At 49.3% G+C, this 21,993-nt stretch overlaps 3 protein-coding genes across 16 annotated transcripts in view; 2 read left to right on the top strand and 1 right to left on the bottom strand.

Moving 5' to 3' along the window:
• Positions 1-1,859, top strand: part of NET1 (neuroepithelial cell transforming 1) — a 52,658-nt gene extending 50,799 nt beyond the window's left edge. For all 5 annotated transcript variants that reach the window (XM_010709748.4, XM_085211010.1, XM_085210945.1 and 2 more), the window contains one exon: positions 35-1,859. In XM_010709748.4, the coding sequence (XP_010708050.1) occupies positions 35-438 (404 nt within the window). In that variant the 3' untranslated portion in view covers positions 439-1,859. The remainder of the gene's footprint in view (positions 1-34) is intronic.
• ASB13 (ankyrin repeat and SOCS box containing 13) lies at positions 1,068-21,083 on the bottom strand. Of its 10 annotated transcripts, none has more exons than XM_085211490.1 (9): positions 20,954-21,078; positions 19,019-19,206; positions 16,731-16,881; positions 16,000-16,134; positions 14,773-14,964; positions 10,644-13,378; positions 4,526-4,659; positions 3,670-3,795; positions 1,068-3,571 (listed from the first exon to the last, which is right to left on the bottom strand). In XM_085211490.1, the coding sequence occupies exons 1-6, from the start codon at positions 20,994-20,996 to the stop codon at positions 13,251-13,253; spliced, it is 837 nt and encodes a 278-aa protein (XP_085067616.1). In that variant the 5' UTR covers positions 20,997-21,078; the 3' UTR covers positions 1,068-3,571; positions 3,670-3,795; positions 4,526-4,659; positions 10,644-13,250. The 10 variants fall into 10 exon arrangements, with proteins under 10 accessions (XP_085067616.1, XP_085067474.1, XP_085067690.1 ...); XM_085211762.1 differs by lacking the exons at positions 1,068-3,571; positions 3,670-3,795; positions 4,526-4,659 and adding exons at positions 8,706-10,304; positions 19,427-19,560; positions 19,664-19,872 and having other exon boundaries at positions 20,954-21,083; XM_085211348.1 differs by having other exon boundaries at positions 3,670-4,659.
• Positions 4,720-5,790, top strand: LOC146545171 (calmodulin, striated muscle). Its single transcript, XM_085211933.1, has 2 exons — positions 4,720-5,318; positions 5,499-5,790. Exon 1 carries the CDS (start codon positions 4,849-4,851, stop codon positions 5,296-5,298), a length of 450 nt encoding a protein of 149 aa, XP_085068059.1. The 5' UTR covers positions 4,720-4,848; the 3' UTR covers positions 5,299-5,318; positions 5,499-5,790.
• Positions 21,084-21,993: the final 910 nt, after the last annotated feature.

Raw genomic sequence — 21,993 nt, 5'->3', positions numbered from 1 at the left:
GGACTGATCTGCTTTTTCCTATGTTTACCTTCAGCTAAAAATATCTTCCGAGTTCGTTTCCAAGACCCCTCCCCAGGCCAATCCCACACGCTGCAGGCCAACGATATCTTCCACAAGCAGCAGTGGGTGAACTGCATCCGAACCGCCATTGCCCCCTTCCAGCGACCCGCTGCTGCCACAGAGCTGAAGGAGCTGCCAGAGCTCAGCGAGGAGTCGGAGGAGAACAACCCCTCCGTGCCCAACGTCAGAGCCCAGAGGAGGCAATCTGCCATGTCAGGCATCACTGAGATGGAGCTCGATGAGAGCACAGCTGAGTGCGGCTCCATCCTGGACTCGGAGGAAGCAGCCAAGGGCACGAAAACACACAGAACACTGTCTGGGCACAGGAAAACGAGGGAGAAGCAACTCAGCAGCAAGCGGAAAGAAACACTGGTGTAGGGAGGAGCCCAATGCCATCCTGGTGGAACTGTTTATTTATAAATAACGTGTACATTTTTCTTGTCATGTGAGCACGATTGGATTTGCTCTACTGAACAGAAGTGTCTTTTTTTTTTTTTTTTTTTTTTTTGTATGTTGTAATGGCAGCTACTGGTATACAGTTAACACTGTTGAACTGGAGTCTGTTTTTACCAAAGGGACCACTCTGAGCCCACTCTGACACTGTCAGTCAGCATTTTGACCACTTTACAGCAGATTTGTGAAGAGCACCTTTTTGGTTTCAGAAAGATTTTCACGTGTGGTGGTTGAGGCTTCTAAAGCAGAAGTTTGTGCCATCACCTGGAGCCTGGCAGAGTCCCTCCTTGCAGTCGTATCAGTGCTGTGAGAATCCCTTCAAAGTGCACTCCAAAGCTGAAATCACCATTTTCTTTCTGTTTTTTTGCGGTGTGTGATTATCACCACCTATCCCACAAAAAACAGACCCCAAGTTCAACAGGTTCTCAACTTACCTACTGGAATCTTTCATTTTAGAGTGTCCATTTGTACATTCCTCATTTTCACTCACGTAACCTGCCACGTATTTAATTTTTTTTTTTAATTAGTTGTTTTTTTTTCGGGTTGGTTTGGGGTTTTTGTTTCGTTTTTCTTTGGTTTTCTTTTTTACTTTTGTATTGTTGTTGTCATCTTTTAGTCTTTCAGACTTGGCATTTCCTTTCGAGTACTCGATCCTTCTTGTTCAGAGATGTACAAATTGCTTCTCACGTCACTCACAGAACTGGGTTGTACGGGGCGTAGGAAGGTTTTAGGCACGTTGCAAAGGGTTTGGGGAGGGAAGAAGAGCAGATAGAGGGAGTAGAGGGAGCGAGAGTAGCTTTATTGTTCTGTTGTCTTTTGCAAATGCAACGCCTCTCACTGCCCGTGAGAGGCAGGGTTGGAGGCAACCAAGAGGATACTGCATGTGGTAGAAAGCATAGAGAAAAGAAAGCATAGAGAAAAGAAAGCAGCTGAAGCTGATGAGTTAAAGACAGAAGAGATACGACTGTATATAGGTGTATAATGGTAGCACTGCCATGTTCTACAGTGATCCAAAGATTCCTGTGAGATGCCAGCTTGGAACCTGTGCTGCAAAAATGTTGTAGGAAACAAAGTGGTGACAGCTCTCATCAAAGCCAAAACGTTGTTCCTGCACTATGGCTGAAGGTGACGTGGTGAGGACGGCGATCCCACAACACCATCCACCACAACACCATCCACCACGACACCATCCACCACGACACCAACCTGGGAGCCCTGACTCTCAGATGAAGTTCTGGTTTTGTTGGAAATGGGAAGAGGGTGCACGCAGACACAAACCCGCACGGTTCTCTGTAAATGTCTTTGTACAGTTTCAAGTGCCAAGTACAATTAAATTCCTGACGGCCTCCTGCTTGTCTGTGTGAGTTGCTGCCTGGGTGGGACGGGATAATGCCACCGGGGCTGTAAGGCTGAGCTCATACAGAAGAGATAAGCTTACAGCTGCACTTCTCGTGCCCCCAGCCTCTCCTGCACACGCTGGGTCCTGAATTCATAGGAAAGCAGCTCTGTGTCACAATCCTCTCCCTTTTTTCCCTGAAATTGTGAGCGAATGGTTTATGGCCCAGCACGCGGCCTGACACCGCCCTCCGTATGCGACGGGTGGGTGCTGTAAAACAGGGCACAGCTCCGTGACTCACTGCAGAACCTGCAGAGCTTGCTGTCCCTTCTGGGGTAGAAGGAAGCAGCGCTGATAACTGCTCCCTCCCAAACACTGCAGGTTGACCGTGTATGGCAGCGTATGGGCACAGCTCCATGCCGATTGCCCTGGCTCCCCCAGGGCTGTGTATCAGAGGTTTGCACATCGTTTTTGTCCACTGAATGTAAGTTTTGAACTGAAAGGGGCTCAGCCCTCGCTGCGTTTAGGAAAAAAAGGCTCTTTTGGCAGAAAAAAAAAAAGACATTATGAGCTGTGGGTGCGTGTGGCACGACCTCAAAGGAGAGGAAATCCTGCAGTGAGCCCACTGAGCCTCCTGCACATCAGAGCATCGGTCTGGTCTTCGTGCAGGCGGCAGACAGCCAGCCAGCCAAGAACTTCATTTCCCCTCAGCACGTCCCAGTGGTTCCTCTCCCTGATGGCGTTGAACCCGCGCGCTCCAGGGCTGGATGTGCAGACTGTACTAGACTAAACACGGGCATTCCTGGCTGCTCTGGGCTCCCAGCCACTCTTTTCCTTGCTGCCAAGGGACGTGGGGACGCAGCAGTGGGATACACCCCAGGGCAGAGGGGGATCTGGAGCAGCACTGCATCCCCAAACCACACCAAACCCCCAGAGACCCTTTCCAAAATCTATTTTGTACCTTTCACCCCAACGCAATCCTTCCTGGGCTTTGTTCCTCCCCATCCCACAGGTGGGACCGGCCCCAGCACGCCCAGGCTCATGCAGGGGCCCCATGGAGGTTCACTGCCAGAGAAGTTTTACTCTCCATCTCCAACTTTCTCTTTTTTCCACAAATTCTTCAGCCTCCCCTTCCCTCTGCCTCGTCTGCAAATGCAAACCCAGACGCTGCCGCACACATCTGTGCTTGCACTGCAAGCCACGCCGGCTCAGGGTAATCCGTCTGGGTGCTTTCAACCACTCATTTTGGGGCTTTTTTTTTTTTTTTTTTTGGTGTTTCATGGATCAGCCAGACATCGGGACAAGAGAACGCCTGGAAAATGCTTCATGAGGCTTGAACTTGAGCCACTCGCACCCACCGACCTCGTCTCCCTCCTCCATCAAAGCATTGACTCCTCGAGCCCCAGTTGGAAGCAACCCAGGGAAACCAGAGCTGCTTTCCTGTCCTCCCAGATGCAATAAATACGACCCGGCCATAAACCACAGGTTTTATGGGCCAGAAGGTAGTTTGACGAGGTTAATTACCCCGCTGAACTAATGAGGGTGCAGTTAAGCGTGGTCAACATCAAGGGCTGACCTTCTCCCAGTGGCTGTGGTCAATGGGAAGGTAATGGACGATACTGATGGGGAGGCTGATGGTGTTTGCTTCTCCCAGCCACCTTCACCAAGCTCCCTCCTCTTCCCATCCTCCCAGGGGCTCTTTCACAACAGTTTTGATTCATCCTGGAGCAGAACAGCAAGAGAAGGCAGTTAGATGGAAAATCAGGGAGCAGCTGGTTGCACAAGAGGAGTTCCCAAGGGCTCCCCTCCCCGAAACACACCATGCCTCTCGACAGACAGGTTTCCACCATGGCTCAGCCCATTCCTCCCAGCAACACCTGAACGTGCCAAGAGGTTTTCCCAGATGAGGTTTTTCTTAGGTGCTCTCCTCCCAAGTTCTGTCCCACCTGGAGAATGCAATTCCCATGCTATCCCATAGTTTGCTTCTGTTTCATGACATTCCATCCAAATCTCACAGCTTTACGTCCTCACCGGCGTAAAATGGGGAAAAGTGGTGTTGTTTTCTTGTAGACAAGAAAGTCAGATTGTATTCTGCTGTAGAGTTTGGTCATCTGGTCCCATTAGTACCCTGGTCCAGCTGGAGGAGGTCAGTTGACCATTATGGGGACATGGGAAAAAAGAGGGAGGTGGATGGATAGATGGATGGATGGATGGATGGATGGATGGATGGATGGATGGATGGATGGATGGATGGAAAAATGGATGGATGGATGGATGGATGGATGGATGGATGGATGGATGGATGGATGGACGAACGGACGGACGGACGGATGGATGGATGGATGGATGGATGGATGAACAGATGGCAATGTGTTTGGGTAAATGGATGGATGCATGGATGGATAGTTGGGCAATTGGATGGACATATGATTGAATGGACAGAGGGATGAATGGGTGGATGGTTGGTTAGTTGACTGGATGGACAGATAAACAAGGACAAATGGGCAAAGAAGCACATAATCATGTGTTCCTGAGCCCCTTGTCCTCACGTGCTTCTCAACTCCCTGATGTAAAAGACGAGTACAAAATGAAACAACTTGACACGATGATTAACCTTCCATCAGCCCAGGATTAACCCCTGACTAACCAGGGCATGAGCTTCATGACAAAACTCACTTGATGTACGACCGCGTCAGCTCCTTGGGGCCATGCGGCTGTGCTCGGGGAGCCCAGACAAGGTGTCACGGCTGACTCAGGTTCCCATCAGCAAGGAGCACAAGGAGTACATCACAGCTGGGTTCTGCCTGGACCTGCACGAGCAAGGAGCAGGAAACCTCCTGCATGCCCCAGCTCCTCCTGCTCCTCCTCCGGGAAAGAGAAGACAGAAGGGAGGAGGCCCCAGGAGTGGGAGAACAGGAAGGAGGAGGCCCCATCCACACCTCCCCGCCAGCGCTGCGTGCAGGGGCAAAGCCGCGTGCGAGCGGAGAGCGCGGGACGCCATGGCCGAGCGGCTGTCGGAGGAGCAGATCGCCGAATTCAAGGAGGCTTTTTCCCTTTTCGATCGCGACGGCGATGGCTGCATCACCACAAAGGAGCTGGGCACCGTCATGCGCTCACTGGGGCAGAACCCCACCGAGGCGGAGCTGCAGGACATGGTGGGAGAGGTGGACGCGGACGGCAGCGGCACCATTGATTTCCCCGAGTTCCTCTCGCTGATGGCGAGGAAGATGAGGGACTCGGACAGCGAGGAGGAGATCCGTGAAGCTTTCCGTGTCTTCGACAAGGATGGCAACGGTTACATCAGCGCGGCGGAGCTGCGGCACGTCATGACCAACCTGGGAGAGAAGCTGACGGACGAGGAGGTGGACGAGATGATCAAGGAGGCAGACTGCAACAACGACGGGCAGGTCAACTACGAGGAGTTTGTGAGGATGATGACGGAGAAGTGAGCTTCCTTCCCAGCCCACAGGTAACTCGTGCCTGACCCCACGTGCTTTGAAAGCCATGGACCAAATGCAATGGCACCACAAATGTCTCATTCCCCATCCCTGACCACATCCTGCATTGCTGCTGATGGTAGTAGTTGGAAAATCAATGTTTAAGGTGCTTTTTAAATTTTTTCCTTCTTTTTCTTTTTTTTTTTTCATAGGGAAAACAGAGACCATGGCTGTCCCCGGCCCCTCCATCCCCTACTGCCTTCTCTCTGCCATCCTGGGCTGAAAAATGATCTTTTATCCCAACTGGAGCATCGCCAACCTACGTCTATGTTGGATGCAGGAGAGGGCTTGGGTCATGACAGCTTGGGATGATGATAGACATTGGGGGGGGACCCTCCTGCTTCCACCCTCAAGATGTACCTCTTGTGTTCACAGGGGTGATAGTGGTCACTGTGCATCCACGAGAAACGTGCTGAGTCCAATAAAATGTCTCCCCATGTCTAACAGTGCTTCCTTCTGCTTCACTCTGAGACCACTTTGAATCACACTACTAAGAAACTCCCTCAAAAAAGACACTGCCCAGATGAGGTGACAGGGATGGGGATGAGAACAGAATCGCCCCCATCCCTCTTCTCTCCATTTTTTTCACCCCAAAAGATGGAAAAATGCTCCCCAGGGCTGCTCAGCACTCAGTTCCTGGGTTGTGGCCATTCCCATCCCAAAATCCCATCCTTTTTGGAATTCCGTTGGCTGAACCCATGTTCTGGTTTCTCCCAAAGGAAAGGCATTGAGGGCTCTTTTATTTCCCTCCCCATCCCAAGAGGAGGGTTGGTAGGCCCCTGTTTCAAACAAGGCAGGACAGAATTGTCTTAATCCACCCCACGATGCTGCCTTGACTGAGTTTCCCAACAAAGCAGGTGAAACCCCACTGCAGCAACTCTCCTGCCCTGGGGCTGGGAGGATTTCCTTTCTCTGTATGGAGGATTTGAAAAGAGAATTAATTGCAACGGGTCTTATCAATGCTCCGCCACTACCAATCAAGCAGAGCAGTGGTGTGAGCACAACGAAACCATTCCGAGTGGTTTTGGGGATGTACAACCAACAGAAGGATCTCAACTGTTTTGGCAACCCCAAATGTTTTCCCAGCGTTGGGAAAAGCAGACAGGAACCTGCATGCTGGGAGGGCTATGTCAGCGCTGAGCACACCCACGCTCACTCCACCCCAACCCAACAGCACCAACATTGATGCTTTCACCACGTGCTCCCCTCTTGCTCACACACACAAGAAACAGAAAACATTGAAAGAGGCAAAATCAACCCCCAAAAAAAGAAACCAATCCAACATCATCCAGATAAGCCAAGGGGTCACACCAGGCTGTGGTATCCAAGTGCCTAAAATTAGACCTTCCTGAAAATGTGGTTATTTATGAATGCTTCAGAGACAAAACCGTGCGCTGTATTTTTAGGGCTGACCTTTTCTCCTTCTATTCTGGGGTTGTTTAATTACTGGCACGTTTTCACACTGATCATCCTGAGTTGTTTTTCTTAATGATAGCCTTTAACGGGCAGATGGACCACAGCCAGGAACGTTGGCCCCGCATTCTCATCATCAATTTTCATCTGTGGAAAATGACTGTTTTCCCCATTTCTCCCCTAATTTGGCTCGTGGGAGCATGGTGAGGTTTCCATTACCATCACTAAAGATCATTCAAGAACAGTGGAGTGGGACTTGGGGGGTCACCAGGAATGGCTGTTGGGAGATCTAGGTGGGACCTGGAGGATCCTTTGGAATAGGATCTGGTAAACCCTTTAACGTAAAACCTGGATGGGGATCACTTAGGGTAGGACACTGAAATCACATGGTGTGGTTCCTTGGTGGGGGGTCATCTAGGATGGGAGCTGGGGGATCCCTTGGGATAAAATCAGGGAGTCATCTAAGATGGGATCTGGGTAATCCCTTGGGATAAGACCTGGGGGATGATCTAAGAGGGGATTTGATGAGATCCTCTGGGATGTGACAGGAGGAAGCCTGGCTGATTACTTGGGAGGGGACCTGGGGTATCCTCCAGGACGGGGCTTATGGGATTGCTTAAGATAGAATGTGGGGGGTTCATATGGGGTGGCAAATGGGGAATCACTTGCGATGGAGCTTGAGGGATCAGCAGGGGTAAGACCCAGGGGTTCATCTAGGATGGGCCAGCTACAATGGAGGACCCCCATGGAATAGGACCCAGAGGATCCCTTGGAATAGGACCTGGGGAATTGAGGGACCTCATTCCTGCCCTGACATGAGCTGAGGGTCACCTCTTCCCCAAAAATCCCATAGGGACTCCCTGCAATGGTGAGGGGCTGAAAGCCCAGCACCCCTCTTCACTGTGTCCCCATTTTCCTGTATCCTGTGTGGCACTGGACAGTTTATCTCTAAAATATTGCTTTGGGGGACTTTTTTTTTTCTCTAAAATGATGGGATTTAGGGCATTATTTTTTTCTAACATTACAGGGTTTAGATTATTTTTTTTCTCTAAAATGGTGTTTTTAGGAGATAAGCAACCCCAAAGCCTCCCAGCATCTTCAATCAAGGGGGTGGGAGTCGGGAGGTGCTTCAGCTCTGATGTTGCCGTATCAGACCCAAATTCTCCCCAGATATTTATTCTATTAAAAGAGGCATTTAGATAACATTTCAACCACGGGGCTCTAAAAACACATCAAGTAAATGGTGAGGAACAACACTGCAGCTCCATCTCCAGCGCAGAAGGAATGGGGAACTGTGCTGAGCACTTCCAAAGGATGTGAAAAAAGGAGGATGTGAAAGAATGAGGCTGCAGAAAAGGAAGGTTGTAGAAAATGGGAGTGCTAAAAAGTGGGGAAAAGTCCTTTTGTGCAGCTCCAAGCTGGCAGGGAGAGGGATGACCACAAGAATTGGGTTGAATTCATAGAATAGAATCACAGAATCACCAAGGCTGGAAAAGATCTCCTAGATTATCCAGTCCAACCATCCACCTACCACCAATATTTCCCCACTAATCCACATCCCTGATGATCTTTAAGGTCCCTTCCAACCTAAGCCAAGTGTTATCCTTATGGGACCAGAAGATGGGACAAGTTGGATCAGGAAAGAGAATGTGGGACCTAAAGAGGGGACCAGAAGTTTCACCACTTCAAGGGATGTCATCCGTGTCTGGCACCAAGGAAATGCGCTGGGATCTGGCTTTATCAGCCAAAAAAACGAGCTCTGTGCAAGAATTCCTACAAGAGTTAACGGAGTTGGGGAAGTGGCCACTACCAGAGCTGCTCCATTCCTGCACGATTGGGGCATTTAATGGGAATTAAATCATGCTGTGAGCTCAACCACCACCACTTCATGCTGGGAGCCCTCCAGAACAGGGGGAGATTTGGGGCTTTTTCCATCTTTTCTTCCCCTGGGATCCGGAGGGCCCATCCATCCTCTCCTTGCCCATTACATGAGGGCCATCCAGGCTTGCACAGCTTTCACTCACTTCCCATTTTTCTCCTCCAAAACGCTTGTGTAAGGCCTTTGACATGGTCCTGTACCACATCCTTATTTCCAAACGGGAGAGATTTGGTTTTGAAGGGTGGATAAAGAGCTGGTTGGATGGTCGTAGCCAAAGGGCTGTGGTCAATGTCTCCATGTCCAGGTGGAGCTGGTGATAAGTGGTGTCCCCCAGGGGTCCATCTTGGGAGCTGTACTCTTCGACATCTTTGTCAGTGACACAGATGGTGGGATCGTGTGTACCTTCCTTCCAACCCCAGCTATTCTATGACTCAACATTACCATCACTACATTGTTAAAAGGCATTTTAATGGCTGTGCAGGAAACCTCAGCTTATGCCTATGGACAGGCGCCATCTTCTTGCAGGCAGCTGCAAAATCACTTTTTCCCTTTACAGGGCAGAGGTAGGTGATGAATTGGGTGTGGGAAAGCTCAGGTAAACACTCGAGATCTTCAGTATTCTGTCGTGTTTTTTTTTTATTTAATGAAGAGGTAGAAGGCATATTTCATGCCCGTGCTTGCTTAGAGCATGATGCAATGCACATCCAAAGGACACTGAGGGCTTTGTTTGCTGCTGCTGAGATTTGGGCATGTGTGAAGTGCCCTGAAGACATTAAATAAAAAATGAAGAAACTGTGTTTGTGCTCTTCCATTCCCCACCCATGGACTCTATGATCTACAAGAGTCACATTCAACTTGGGATATTCTGCGATTCTATGACTCTATGACTCTTTAAGCTGAGTATCTACAACATTTTCCCTGCAACTCTGAGCACAATTCCTTCATTTACGCAGGGGGAGGAAGAAGAATCCCCTCCACCTCTTCCAGGCAAAGCAATGGTTGTGTGCAGTACAAGGAGTTAATTCTTTGGAGCCATCAGGTTTTCTTTCAAGGCACCAGCTTGAGTCACACCTTGTTTTTTCTGGATCAACTTCATAAAGTTGGTGGGAAGCTGCTACGATCGAGTTCCCCGCTGGAGAGCAAGCAGCAAGCATCAGGAATAGCAATGTGCTGTTTGCACCTCCAAATATTGGGTGGAAGCAGGGTTATTTTGGAGTACTGGAAGCATAACAAAGGTAGAAGGCAGGAAGGAGAAACCCGCAGGAGAGAGGAAGAGGACTGAAATGGTAAACTGGCGGTGCAGTCTGGGGCTTGGGTTCTTCCTTGGCTCTGGGAGCCCAGGAAGGGCATGGCTGAAAGCAGCACAGACCTGGAGTGTTTGGGTTTGTTTGCGTTGGGTTCAAGCCTTGATTTGACATTCAGATTAAAGAGTGAAAGAACTCAAATTGCAGCCAGAACTGACATAAAAATAAAAGCAAAGGGTGTAGCCCCAGCAGAGCCAGCTCAGGAATTGCACAGAACTGAGATTCAGACCACCTCCTTCCTTTTCAGCACTCCCCAAACTCTTCGCCAACCCATAGGTACTGAAGCAGCACTGGCCAGTCCCTATAAACTCAGTGTGAATTGAGGTTTGGGGATAGTCCAAGTTTTCCAGCCCCTGTTTGTCCTGCAAGAGGGGAAGAGCAAGAAAAGAACAGATGTGGCACGGAGGAACATGGTTAGTGGGCATGGAGGGGATGGGCTGATGGTTGGACTTGATTATCTTAGTTGTCTTCTCCAACATTAATGATTCTAAGTCACACAGATGAGATGCATACAGCTTGCAGCAGGTAAGGCCATCTGGGCCCTTCTTTCTTATACATGTAAGAGAAACAGTGCAAAAATAACCAGCAGACGAATTTCTTGGGGGGCAGCTGTAACTGCATATCCAAACCCCTTATAGTGCTGCTGCCAAAGAGGGTTAAAAGCATCATCACAGCTCCAAGAGCAGCTGGCAATTCATTACCTGCAATGTGATGGTGCATGAAACAGCAGGACAACTTGAAGGGACACAGTGTGCAACATCTGTGCTCTCCATGAAGTCTTGTGGGTGATTCCAAGTCGTCCACACGTGTCTCACATGAAGCAGAGCTGTGCAGCAATGCTCTGGGGATGGATCAGCAAAAGCAGAGCACTGAGGATGGTAATTTGTAGGTCAGAACAGACTGCAAAATAAATGTTACCCCTCCCATCTAGCTTGGATCCCCATTTTAGGGCAACACTGCCTTCAAAGCTTCTGATTTTCATTTTAATTTGGGGTGGCTGCAGAGATTTCCAGCTGTCTAGGCTATACCTGCAGCCAGGGTGACTCTGTTACTCCTGCAGGAACTGCCCCCAAAAATTGCAGTCTGACATATTAACAGAAGCCAAAACTTTGCATTGGTTTAACCTTGCATTTACTTTGTCTTCGAGCTGCAAAATGCAAGGGCTCAGAAGATGTTTCACAGCCAGCTGAGAAATCCCTGCAGGATTTAAAGAGCTGAAGGCTGGATAGGATGGATAAAAGATCAAGAGCGTCACCGTGGTCTCAGGTCTGCATCCATCATCAGGGTCTCTTAAAACCAAACTTCACAAACTTACCGTGGAGGAAAAAAATGAAGATGACAGAAAAAGGAACTGGTCGTTTTATTCTTGGCTGTTCCAGGAGCCTTTTGTACATTGGAAGCTTGGATTTTACTATCTCACCATTTCACCAGCTTAGGCTATGTTAAAAAAGTAGTGAGGGATTTGAATTGGAATCAAGAGGAAGGGTTTTCATCCCAGAATACTGAAAGGTGGGTGCTTTTCTAATGCAGATTTACCTGTAAGGACAAGCATTTGAGGCAGAGGAAGTTTGTGTTGAAAGATACAATACAAAACCTTTATCTTAACAACCACAGGGGTGAACCCCACTCCAGAGCTTCCCTGAGCTTCTTGGCAATTTCACATTTCTTCTATGGCAGACATAAAACTCTGGATAGAATAATAAACAGATAATCCCATAAAAAGCACAGTCTCAGAAGGCTTCCTTTCCCAGTTCTACACGATATCATGCTGCAAAAAAAAAAAAAAAAAAAAAAAAAAGCCTACAAAGCAACAAAGGGGTGTGTGGGGAATGAGCATAGCCAAAAAAATTTAAAAAATAATAATTTGCTGGTCACCATTAAAGTGCGTTCAGTTCCATCTCAGCTCTTGAACTCTGTGCTTATGCTATTTTGCCCTGTCATGGTAGCTGCAGACAGAAGGCAAGCTACCATTCATCCTGCACAGCATGAAGGATGTTGAGAGCCCTGAGTTCTCTTGATCCCACGTCAGCCAGAGGATTTCTTGACCTTCTGTTATTTAGAGGAGGAATTTGCTCTCATCACAGTGCTAAGGACCTGCTGCCAGAGAGCTCCATCCCTTTCACCCTGTGGTATGGAACGTCTCATCTGGAAGGAAGACGACAATTTTGGCTCTGCTCATAGAAATGTCGCCCTGGAGGTTTAAATCACCCAACTACAAAGCTGCAAAGCACCTGCTGGAGCCAAAAGACTCGAGCACAACACTCAGCAGCACAGCACTCCTGCTGCCAACCTCCAGTGAGGTTTCAGAATCAAGAAACAAAACTCAGAAGGGAAAAAAATCCCAAATCCCAGGGCAGAGCCCTACTATTACCTCTCACATGTGGGTCTATGCCACAGGGATTAGGTGTACCACTGCTTAAGGGATGTGCCCTTGCCACACAGAGTTCTGTACTTTGGGCAACACTAGGCAGCTCATCTGCCTCTTATTGCACTTAAAAGCAACAAATAGGTTGCAGTGGCTCAGTGAAAGTGGAGAAATATTCATTGGGACCAGCTATCTGGAAGGAAGCTCTTCCTGGGACATGCAGACAGACCTGTCTCCTGCTTGGGCTTCAAGGGGAGATGTAAAGACATCCTATAGGAACACAACAGTACAAGCTGGCTCACCTTCAGCAAGGACTGGGGACTTCATTTGCCTCCAGCTGGAGCACACAGGTCACTCAAGGCTTGTTACTCGGCATTGACAGTTATCACTCTACTTATTAACAGAAAGGTGGCTCCAGTGTTCCCAATTCAGAGACATGCACATCCATAACCAGAGTATCACCTCCAAATCCCTTTGCAGGCAGTGGGGACAGGTGTCCCAAAGAAGCTGTGTATCATCCAAACACGGGCATCTAAAACAGGAGGGATGAATCATGCTCTGGAAGTATCTATTTCTCTCCACTGCCTGCAAAGGGAGTCTGGCTGGATCATACAGAGATGTGTTTAGGTTGGAGACAGCTAAAATTAGGCAAGATAAATCCCATGCACAGAGCAAGCACTACAGCCTGAAATACAGTGACAGTCAAACAGAAAAACCCTGCGAGAGGCTGTAGCTCCAGAGCAGCACTACACCTTGCCTAAGGTTATCTGTGCCCAAACAACTCCTCACAGAGAAGAGGAAGGGATGTGAAGCGCTGCCTCATAAATACTATTTACACCAGTTTGCTTAAATTAAAACTCATTTCTTGTGGGGAGGTAGAAGAGAAAGAGATGGATACTTCATGTTGTGCAATCAGTGTCCTTCTCGGCCACCTTGGTGCCTGTCAGTTGTAGGACAGGTACTGGATTAACCTCTGAGGGATGTTGAGTTTGGCAATTTTCTCCAGCGCTCGCTGCCCAGCAGCCTTCCTCACTGTTACTCTGCAGAGCTGTGACAGACTCAGAGGTGTTTCTAAATGGAGAAAAAAGGACACAAAGTTAATGCTGCAGTTCAGCAGATGGCTGAGTGTCCATCTGTGCACGCACTGAATCATCTGCTGTGGTCCACAGGTGCCATTCAACACTCAGATTGCCCTTAGTAATGTTGCACTGAGCCTCAGCAATGGCACACGTAGGAATAAAACCTACTTCCAGCACTGCTTTACCTCTTTGCTTCTCCACCTGAGGACTACATCGACTGTTTGCTCTGCTCAGAACTCCAATAAAGTGCTTGATCCCCTTCCAGACACCCCCAGTCTGCAGCCTCCACCCCTGATGTTGATGCCTGCATGCACGTGCATGGTTATGACCAGGCACTTTGCTCTGGATGGAGTTAAGAAGCTGCTGTCCCTACAACCACATCCTCAACAACCAGCAGCATCCAAGATCACCATCTGTCCTGAATTTAATGATGCAAGCTGCAAAAAAATAATACTATTCGAGTTGTCACAGTACTGTTACAACAATGTGTGTTAAAAAGCAGCCAGACAGGCAGTTCTGCCAGCTAAGTTGTCAGGGCAGTAAACTCTGACAAGGTATAACAATTATTTATGGCATTGTAGAGCTCAGCCTCTTTACCCACGTCAGCTGCAGCCAGAACAGCACGCTTTGCTGCAACCTGAGAGCAATTCAGAGAGACTCCTATGAGAGAATCATCAGTCTTAAGGTGCTCACTACAAAAAGGAATGCATCCACAGCCTCTCTGGGCAACCTGTTCCAGTACCTCACCATTCTCATCGTAAAGAACTTGCCCCTGATATCCAACCTAAATCTTCCCTCCTTCAACTTCAAGACATTTCCCCTTGTCCTGTTGTTATCTATCCTTTCAAAGAGTTGACTCCCCTCCTGTCTGTAAGCTCCCTTTAGGTCCTGGAAGGCTGCAGTCAGGTCACACCACAGCCTTTCCTTCTCCGGGCTCAACAAGCCCAGCTCCCTCAGCCTGTCTTCATAGGGGAGGTGCTGCAGCCCTCTGATCATCTTTGTGGCTCCTCTGGACCCTCTCCAACAGCTCCCTGTCTTTCTTGTACTGGAGGCCCCACACCTGGACGCAGTGCTGCAGATGGGGCCTCACGAGGGCAGAGCAGAGAGGGACAATCCCCTCCCTGGCCCTGCTGGCCACCCCTCTGCTGATGGAGCCCAGGACACCATTTGCTCTCCGAGCTGTAAGATCACACTGCTGGCTCAGGTTCAGTTTTCCATCCACCAGGACCTCCAGGTCCCTCTCTGCAGGGCTAATCTCAAGAACTGCTCCTTGCAGTCTGTATATATGTCTGGGATTCCTCCAGCCCAAGTGCAAAACCTTGTACTTTAGTGCAATAGCACTGGCAGCCATTGAATTCCCAGGGCAGGGGATCACATTTCACTCACTTTCATAGTACTCAAAGCATTTTGCTGTGGGACTGCTTCTCAGGGTGTAGTCTGATGGCTTCTTTCCTCTGTTGTCTCTTGCGTAGATATTTCCTCCAAACTCAATCAGCATCTCCACCAGATCGACGTTCTTCACTTTTGCTGCATGGTGGAGGGCTGTCTCATGGAGTTTAGCAGCATTCACATTCGCCCCTGAGACCAGAAAGGAAAACAAACCTGTTTATAAAAGCCTCATTTGACCCAAATGTTGAGGAGTGGTTTTAAGTAGGGAACAAAATCCTATTAACACAAGTATGAGTGGCTAGAAAGAGATCCAAACCAAACACTACAAACAGGAAACCAAACTGCTGAACAAGTTCTCAATGCTGCCAGTGCGGGAGTTTTCTTCTCTGGCTTCGTTTTCCTTGTAGAGAAAGGATTTTAGTCAATGTTACTGAGTAAATAAGCTGCTGAGTGTGAAGTTCAAAAACGCTTCCTGAACCTATACTACCTGAAGCCATTCCCAGTCACCCCACTGGAGTGCTCACACTCAAGGCAAACAGTGATGTTCTTGTTAAGCACTGGATGTAGAAGCTCGCCATCAGACACTACTGCAGGATCAAGTCTTTTTTGGGGAATCAATCAGTCCAATCTGAAGGTGGGTGCCCAAAACAAGGAGCTGGAGGGATAGAAAACAGATTGGCTTAGCTACATAATTTCTAGACAACTAACACTGAAAAAGCCAAATCCTCCCTGGGTCAAATCACTTCATGGTAAGCAGGGGCAAATGCAAGAAGCCCAGTTCCAAGTGAGCAGCATGAAAACTGGAAGATGAAATCTGGAGTGCAATGCTGACTTGAAATCCAGCAAAACTCACCTAGGCATAACACTAAGCAGATCTCCCAGAGGCATGAGGTGACCTCATCTCTGCTTTCTTGCACAACATCAAACCCTGACATCTCTCTCTAAGATTTATGCAAGGCCATACGACCATGTCAACAAAACGGAAAGTGTGTATGCTAGCTGCTATCACTGAAATGTTGTTCCAGGGGGCTAAAGGGGTGGTGATTTTCATTGAAAAAAGGAGAATGGAATGAAGCTTTGCCCGACTAAATGCTGAACTTTCCTCCTTTACCATCTTTGTCATGCTGGGAATGAATAAGCTCTTGGGCAAGAGAGTCATAGTGGAGCACCAAGAGGGAAATGCTGCACACAGTCACCCCAAAACAAACCTCACAGCTGCCCTACCTGCCTTAAGCAGCAACTTCACACAGTCCAGATGCTCCCGGGCACAGGCCACGTGTAGGGGTGTCCCAAAATGGCAGTCGTGAGCCTCCAAGTTGGCACCAACGTCTATGAGGAGTTGCACACAATCTGAGCTGCCTTTAGAAATGGAAGATCTGAGTCAAAAGGAAGAATCCAGCTCAAATAGATGAGATCAGCTTGAGCCAGGAGCAGCTTGTTTAATATTTGAGGCGATGGATGCAAAATAGAAACAAGCTAGATGCTATACCATAGGACAGAAGCTGAGAAACAGACATGGCACAAGAAACAGCTACATCTGCATTAAGCTAGAGCTAATGGTCAAACCAACATGATTCCAAGGGCTGGCACTAAGCAGCCTATGCTTTGCAGAGTTGGTTGCATGGCTGAATGAGCCTTGGGTGGATGAGATCACCTTCGAGACCACAACAGCCTTAATTTTTCCATGTGACTTAAGGCACTCACCAGCACAGTCTTAGGAAAAAGGCTCAACAGGAGAAAATTAAGCAGGAGCTGACAGCTTACGATGGTTTCTGCAGTTTTCCTTTTTTGAGAAGATGGTGTTTTATCTGCCTAAGATCCCCTGCCCATCATGTGGGATGAAATCACCCAGCACAAGGGGCTGCTTTATTCCCCCAACACCACTGTGCTTTGCATTCTGAGTTCATTTTCCAAGCTGCAAATAACTGTGCAAGGGTAAGACCACGTCAGCTTACCGTTCATGCAGGCTTCATGAAGAGGGGATGCTGTGTACAGGGGAGGGTTCACTTTGGCACCATGGGACAGCAGCACTTTCACACACTCAATGCTCCCCGAGGCACAGGCGTCACAGAGTGGAGTGCTGCCATCAATATTCCTGGCATCCACCTCCAAGGAAGAAGAAATCATAGAATCATAGAATGGCCTGGGTTGAAAAGGATCACAACAATCATCTAGTTTCAATCCCTCTGCTGTGTGCAGGGTCACCAACCACCAGACCAGGCTGCCCAGAGCCACATCCAGCCTGGCCTTGAATGCCTCCAGGGATGGGGCATCCACAACCTGCTTGGGCAAACGTTACGTGCTCACCTTATGTGAGCTGCTGTGGAGGAGCATCCTCTTGACTACATTTTTAATTCTATTACCCTTAGCACTGTCCTGACCTCAGAAAATAGTTGGTGACACTCCCAGCATCCTGGCTGGTGCTGTTTCTATCGCTCCCAGGATGTGTTAACATTACAGAATCATAGAATGGCTTAGGTTGGAAGAGTCATCATACCATAGAATCATCACAGAATAGCTTGGGTTGGAAGGGACCTCAAGGATCATGAAGCTCCAACCCCTCACCACAGGCAGTGCAACCAACCTCCACATTTTATACCAGACCAGGCTGCCCAAGGCCCCATCCAACCTGACCTTGAACACCTCCAGGGATGGATGGAGCATCCACAGCCTCTCTGGGCAGCCTGTTCCAGCACCTCACCACTCTCTCTGTGAAGAATTTCCCCCTGACATCCAACCTAAATCTCCCCTCTTTCAACTTCAAACCATTTCCCCTTGTCCTGCTGTTATCTACCCTTCCAAAGAGTCGAAGAGTCCTTAAAGATCATCAAGCTCCAACCTCCTGCCATGCACAGGGTTCCCAGCCAATAGATCAGGCAGCCGAGGGACATCCTGAACACCTTCAGGGATGTAAAAAATAGCTACCACAGTTTAGGATGTTCCCTCTCTCCTAATGCTTCCCTGTTGCTCTCCTGTTGAACATTGCCAGAGCTGCAGCTGAGCCAGCACAGCACGATGTACAGGTACTCCTTGTCTGTACCAGTGCAAAGTCCTGCTATGTGATGGGCTGAATGTGCAATGAGGAGCACAGCACACACACACGTGATCAGTCTCACCAGGTTCACTCTGAGGACAGCCAACCTCAGAGATGTCACAATCCACTGAAGACTGTTTCAGCAGATTCTTTTCTGTGTAATAAAATTAAATTAAGAAGAGTAGAAATTTAAGAATAAGTGTAAATCCAATCATGTTTCCCACTCCACTCTTAGCCTTATAATAACAGAATCGTTTGAGTTGGAAGGAACCCTGAAAGGTCACCTAGTTCAACTTCCCTGCAATGAACAGGGACACCTACAGCTCGATAAGATGCTCAGAACCCCATCCAGCCTGACCTTCAGCATCTCCAAAGACAGGCCATCCACCACCTCTCTGAACCTTGACTCATCCCAGCTGGCTTTAGGTACTTGAATAATCTCAGTTAGATTACCCCAGGCTCTGCCAATAGTCAGTGTGGAGAGTGGGGGAGAGAACTATTTCCAGGAGGTTCTTTAAATCCCCCACAAGTTCCAATCTCCTCTGAAGAGGTGTGCCTCCCTTTGCTGACCATCAGGAAAGCCCAGGATGACTCAGGCTTTCTCTTCACAAAAATCATAGAATGGCTTCATTTAGAATGGTCCTTTAAGATCACCAAGTTTCAGCCCCCCCTGCTATAAGCAGGGACACCTCCCTCTCAGAGCAGGTTGCTCAAAGTCCCTCTTAGACCAGTTTGCTTAAAGTCCCATCCAGCCTGGCTTTGAATGCTACCAGGGAGGGAGCACTCTCAATTCTTAATATACCAACAAAATGTTCAGAGCCAGATGGAGTGAATCCAGACCCCAGAAATAAATTCAGACATCAAAACAAAGTGGACTTTGACGCATTGTTTTTCTAGGTTAGGACAAAACCTGGCTCTGAGCAGCCTGATTGAGCTGTAGGTGGCCCTGCTTACTGCAGGAGAGTTGGACTGGATAATCTTTAAGGGTCCTTTCCAACTCAAATGATTCTGTGACTCTGTGGACATCATCCTACAACAGTACTCGGGGCTCCTCTTGATCTCAGTGCAAGATGAGAGCATTGTAACAGCACTATAGCTACAGCACAGGCCACAGAATCACAGAACTGGAAGAGATCTATAAAGATCATCAAGTACAGCATCTACAGCATGGTGCCTTGGTTTCCAGCTGGATCACAACTGAGCACTCACTTGGGCCCCTGCAGCCAACAGGAGTTTGACGCACTGCGTTTGCCCTCGCAGGCTCGCCTCGTGCAGGGGGGTGATGGAGTCGTAGGTGACGGCGTTGACGCAGGCTCCGCTCTCTATCAGCTGCTGCAGCTGAAGGATTTCTCCCTGCCTGGCTGCTTCATGAACCGGGGTTCGATCAACCCAGAAGCCTACAGAGGAAAAAAAGATAAATGATTTTTTTTTTTTTTTTTTTTTTTTTAATTCACGTGCAGAGGAGATTCTGTGCTGGAGAAAAGCAGCTCTGCTGGAATGGGAAAACAGGCTCGTAGACCCGCAAACACAGATTGGCTTGGGTTGGAAAAGAGCTTAAAGATTATATAGTCTCCACCCCAAGAAGAAAGAGATGGGAATAAAAAACTTATTTCTTACTGTATCCCCAATCCAGCATGCAGTGCTTTGCACTGGGGGCTCTCCATTGGGCTCCTTGTAATGCTGCATTCCCTTCCAGTATTTGCTTGAGGCTTTCCTCCACAAACAAACCCTCCAGCAGGTTTAGATTCACCCTGTTGTGCTCACACACAATCAGCACTAGGAGCAACGTCCTTCCTGTCTCCAGCTAAAATCACTGGAAATGGGATCTCAGCAATGGGAAAAGCACAGTCCCACCTATTTTCACACTTCCTCCAGTAAGGCAAGCTTGTCCTCTCTGCAAAAACACATGCCTCAGTGTTCTGCCAAAGCAGGGTTTATAGGAGCAGTCTGGTGCTGTTTGCTTTCAGGTCAATGACAACAGCAATTGGCAAATGACACCTTAAAACTACAGCTCCTCCCAAACCACGTTTCTGTAGAACCCGTTTCGAGGCAAGCACTCACAGCTGTGGAATGGGAGAGAAAGGGCAGAGATGAGCAAAGCCTCAGCTTACACAGTTTTGAGGATGATTTCATAGAAATGTTTGAGTGGGAAACGACCCTTAAAGGCCATCCAGTCCAACTGCCCTGCAATGAAGATGGATACCTGCAGCTCCATCAGGTGCTGAGAGCCCCATCCACCCTGACCTTGGTGGATGGATGGAGCATCCACCTGCTCTCTGGGCAACCTGTTCCAGTGCTTTACTACCATTCCTGTAAAATACTTTTTTTTTTCCCTTATCTCTTATCTAAATCTCTCCCTCTGGGCATATTCAGCCTGTTTCTTTGAGTTTTCTTGGGGAGATTTAGGAAGACCTTGCATTTGGATTTATTGAACCTCACGAGGTTCTCCTGGGTGCACTGCTTGAGCTGTCTGGGTCTCTCAGGATGCCATCCCATCCCTCAGGCACGTTGACTGCACAACCACAACACAGCTTGGTATCATCTGCAATCTTGCTGAGGGTGCACCTGATGGCACCACTGATGTCATTGATGAAGATATTAAGGAGCACCAGTCCCAGCACTGACCCCTGAAGGACAACACACATCACTGATCTCCATCTGGACACTGCACTGTTCACCACCACTCTCTGAGCACAACCCCATAACCACCAAAGGGTCCACCCATCAAATATCTTTCCCACATGGAGTTAAAGGCTCCTAGAATCGTTAGGGTTGGAAGGACCACTAAGATCACCCAATCCAACCATCAACTCATGCCTCCAGTGCCACATCTCCACATTCTTTCAACACCTCCAGGGATGGTGACACCCCCCCACCCCCCCACTTCCCCGGGCAGCCTGTTCCAACCCCTGACCCCTCTTTCAGAGAATAAATTGCCTTTAATACCCAACCTGAGCCTCCCTGGCACATCTTAAGGCCATCACCTCTCGCCCCACCAGCAGTACAGTATCTCCCACAGGACGGTTAATCAGGGCCTCATCGCTCCCCTCCCTTCCCTGACCCCAAATCCTCCCCAAAGCACAAAACAGCCGCCCTCTCTCCCCCCTCCATACAGCCCATCCCTGCTCCCCCGACCCCACGCACTGATGTCACCCCGCAGCGAGGCGCTGCCCCCGGGGATCGCCATGGCCCCAAAAGCGCCGGGGACGATCCGGTGTTCAGCGGTCCGCCCTGGAACCGCCCCACGCTCCGCCCCGCAACGCACCGGGGACGTTGGGAGACGTAGTGCGGGGGGAGGAGAAAAGGGGCACTGGTGTATGGGGTGAAGGGAGTGGGGGGAGGGAGGACTGGTTTATGGGGGGGGGGTACTGATGTGGGGAAAAAGTTGTTACTGGGAGGACTGGTGCGTGTGGGGTCAGGGAGAGGGGACCGGGGTCAGTGGTGAGGGGTGAGAGGGGGTACTGGGGTGCACTGGTGTATAAGGGATACTGATGTGTGGGGAGAATAAGGGTATTGGAGGTACTGGTGTGGGATGAGGGAGGAGTGGTGTATGGGGGGGGTGCTGGCATGTGGGGGGGAGAGGGGGTACTGGAGAGACTGATGTGTAGGAAGAGGGTACTAGAGGGGCTGGTGTATGGGGAGAGGGGGACTGGGGTCACTGGTATATGGGGAAGGGGGGCACTGAAGGGATTGATGTGGGGTGAGGGGTACTGGAGAGACTGGTGTGTGGGGAGAAGAGTCATTGATGTGTAAATGGTACTGATGTATGGGGAGAATGGGGTATTGGAGGTACTGGTGTGGGGAGAGGGAGGAGTGGTGTATGGGGAGGTACTGGCATGTGGGGAGAGGGGGATTGGGGTCACTGATGTGGGGTGAGGGGGTAGTGGAGAGACTGGTGTGTGGGGAAAAGGGGGACTGGGGTCACTGATATGTGGGGCAGGGGGGCACTGAAGGGATTGATGTGGGGAGAGAGGGGTCTGGGTCACTGGTGTGGGGTGAGAGGGGTACTGGAGAGACTGGTGTGTGGGGAGAAGAGTCACTGGTGTATAAATGGTACTGGTGTGGGGAGAAGGGGGTACTGGTGTGGGGGAGGGAGTAGTGGTGTACGAGGGGTCACTGGTGTGGGGAGAGAAGGGATTGGAGTCACTGGTGTGGGGTGAGAGGGGTACTGGAGAGACTGGTGT

Source organism: Meleagris gallopavo, chromosome 1, assembly GCF_905368555.1.
Source record: "Meleagris gallopavo chromosome 1, MGAL_WU_HG_1.1, whole genome shotgun sequence".
In the NCBI taxonomy this organism is placed as follows: Eukaryota; Metazoa; Chordata; class Aves; order Galliformes; family Phasianidae; genus Meleagris; species Meleagris gallopavo.
The sequence above is the reverse complement of the archived record's forward strand: the minus strand, read 5'-3'. Positions and strand labels throughout refer to the sequence as shown.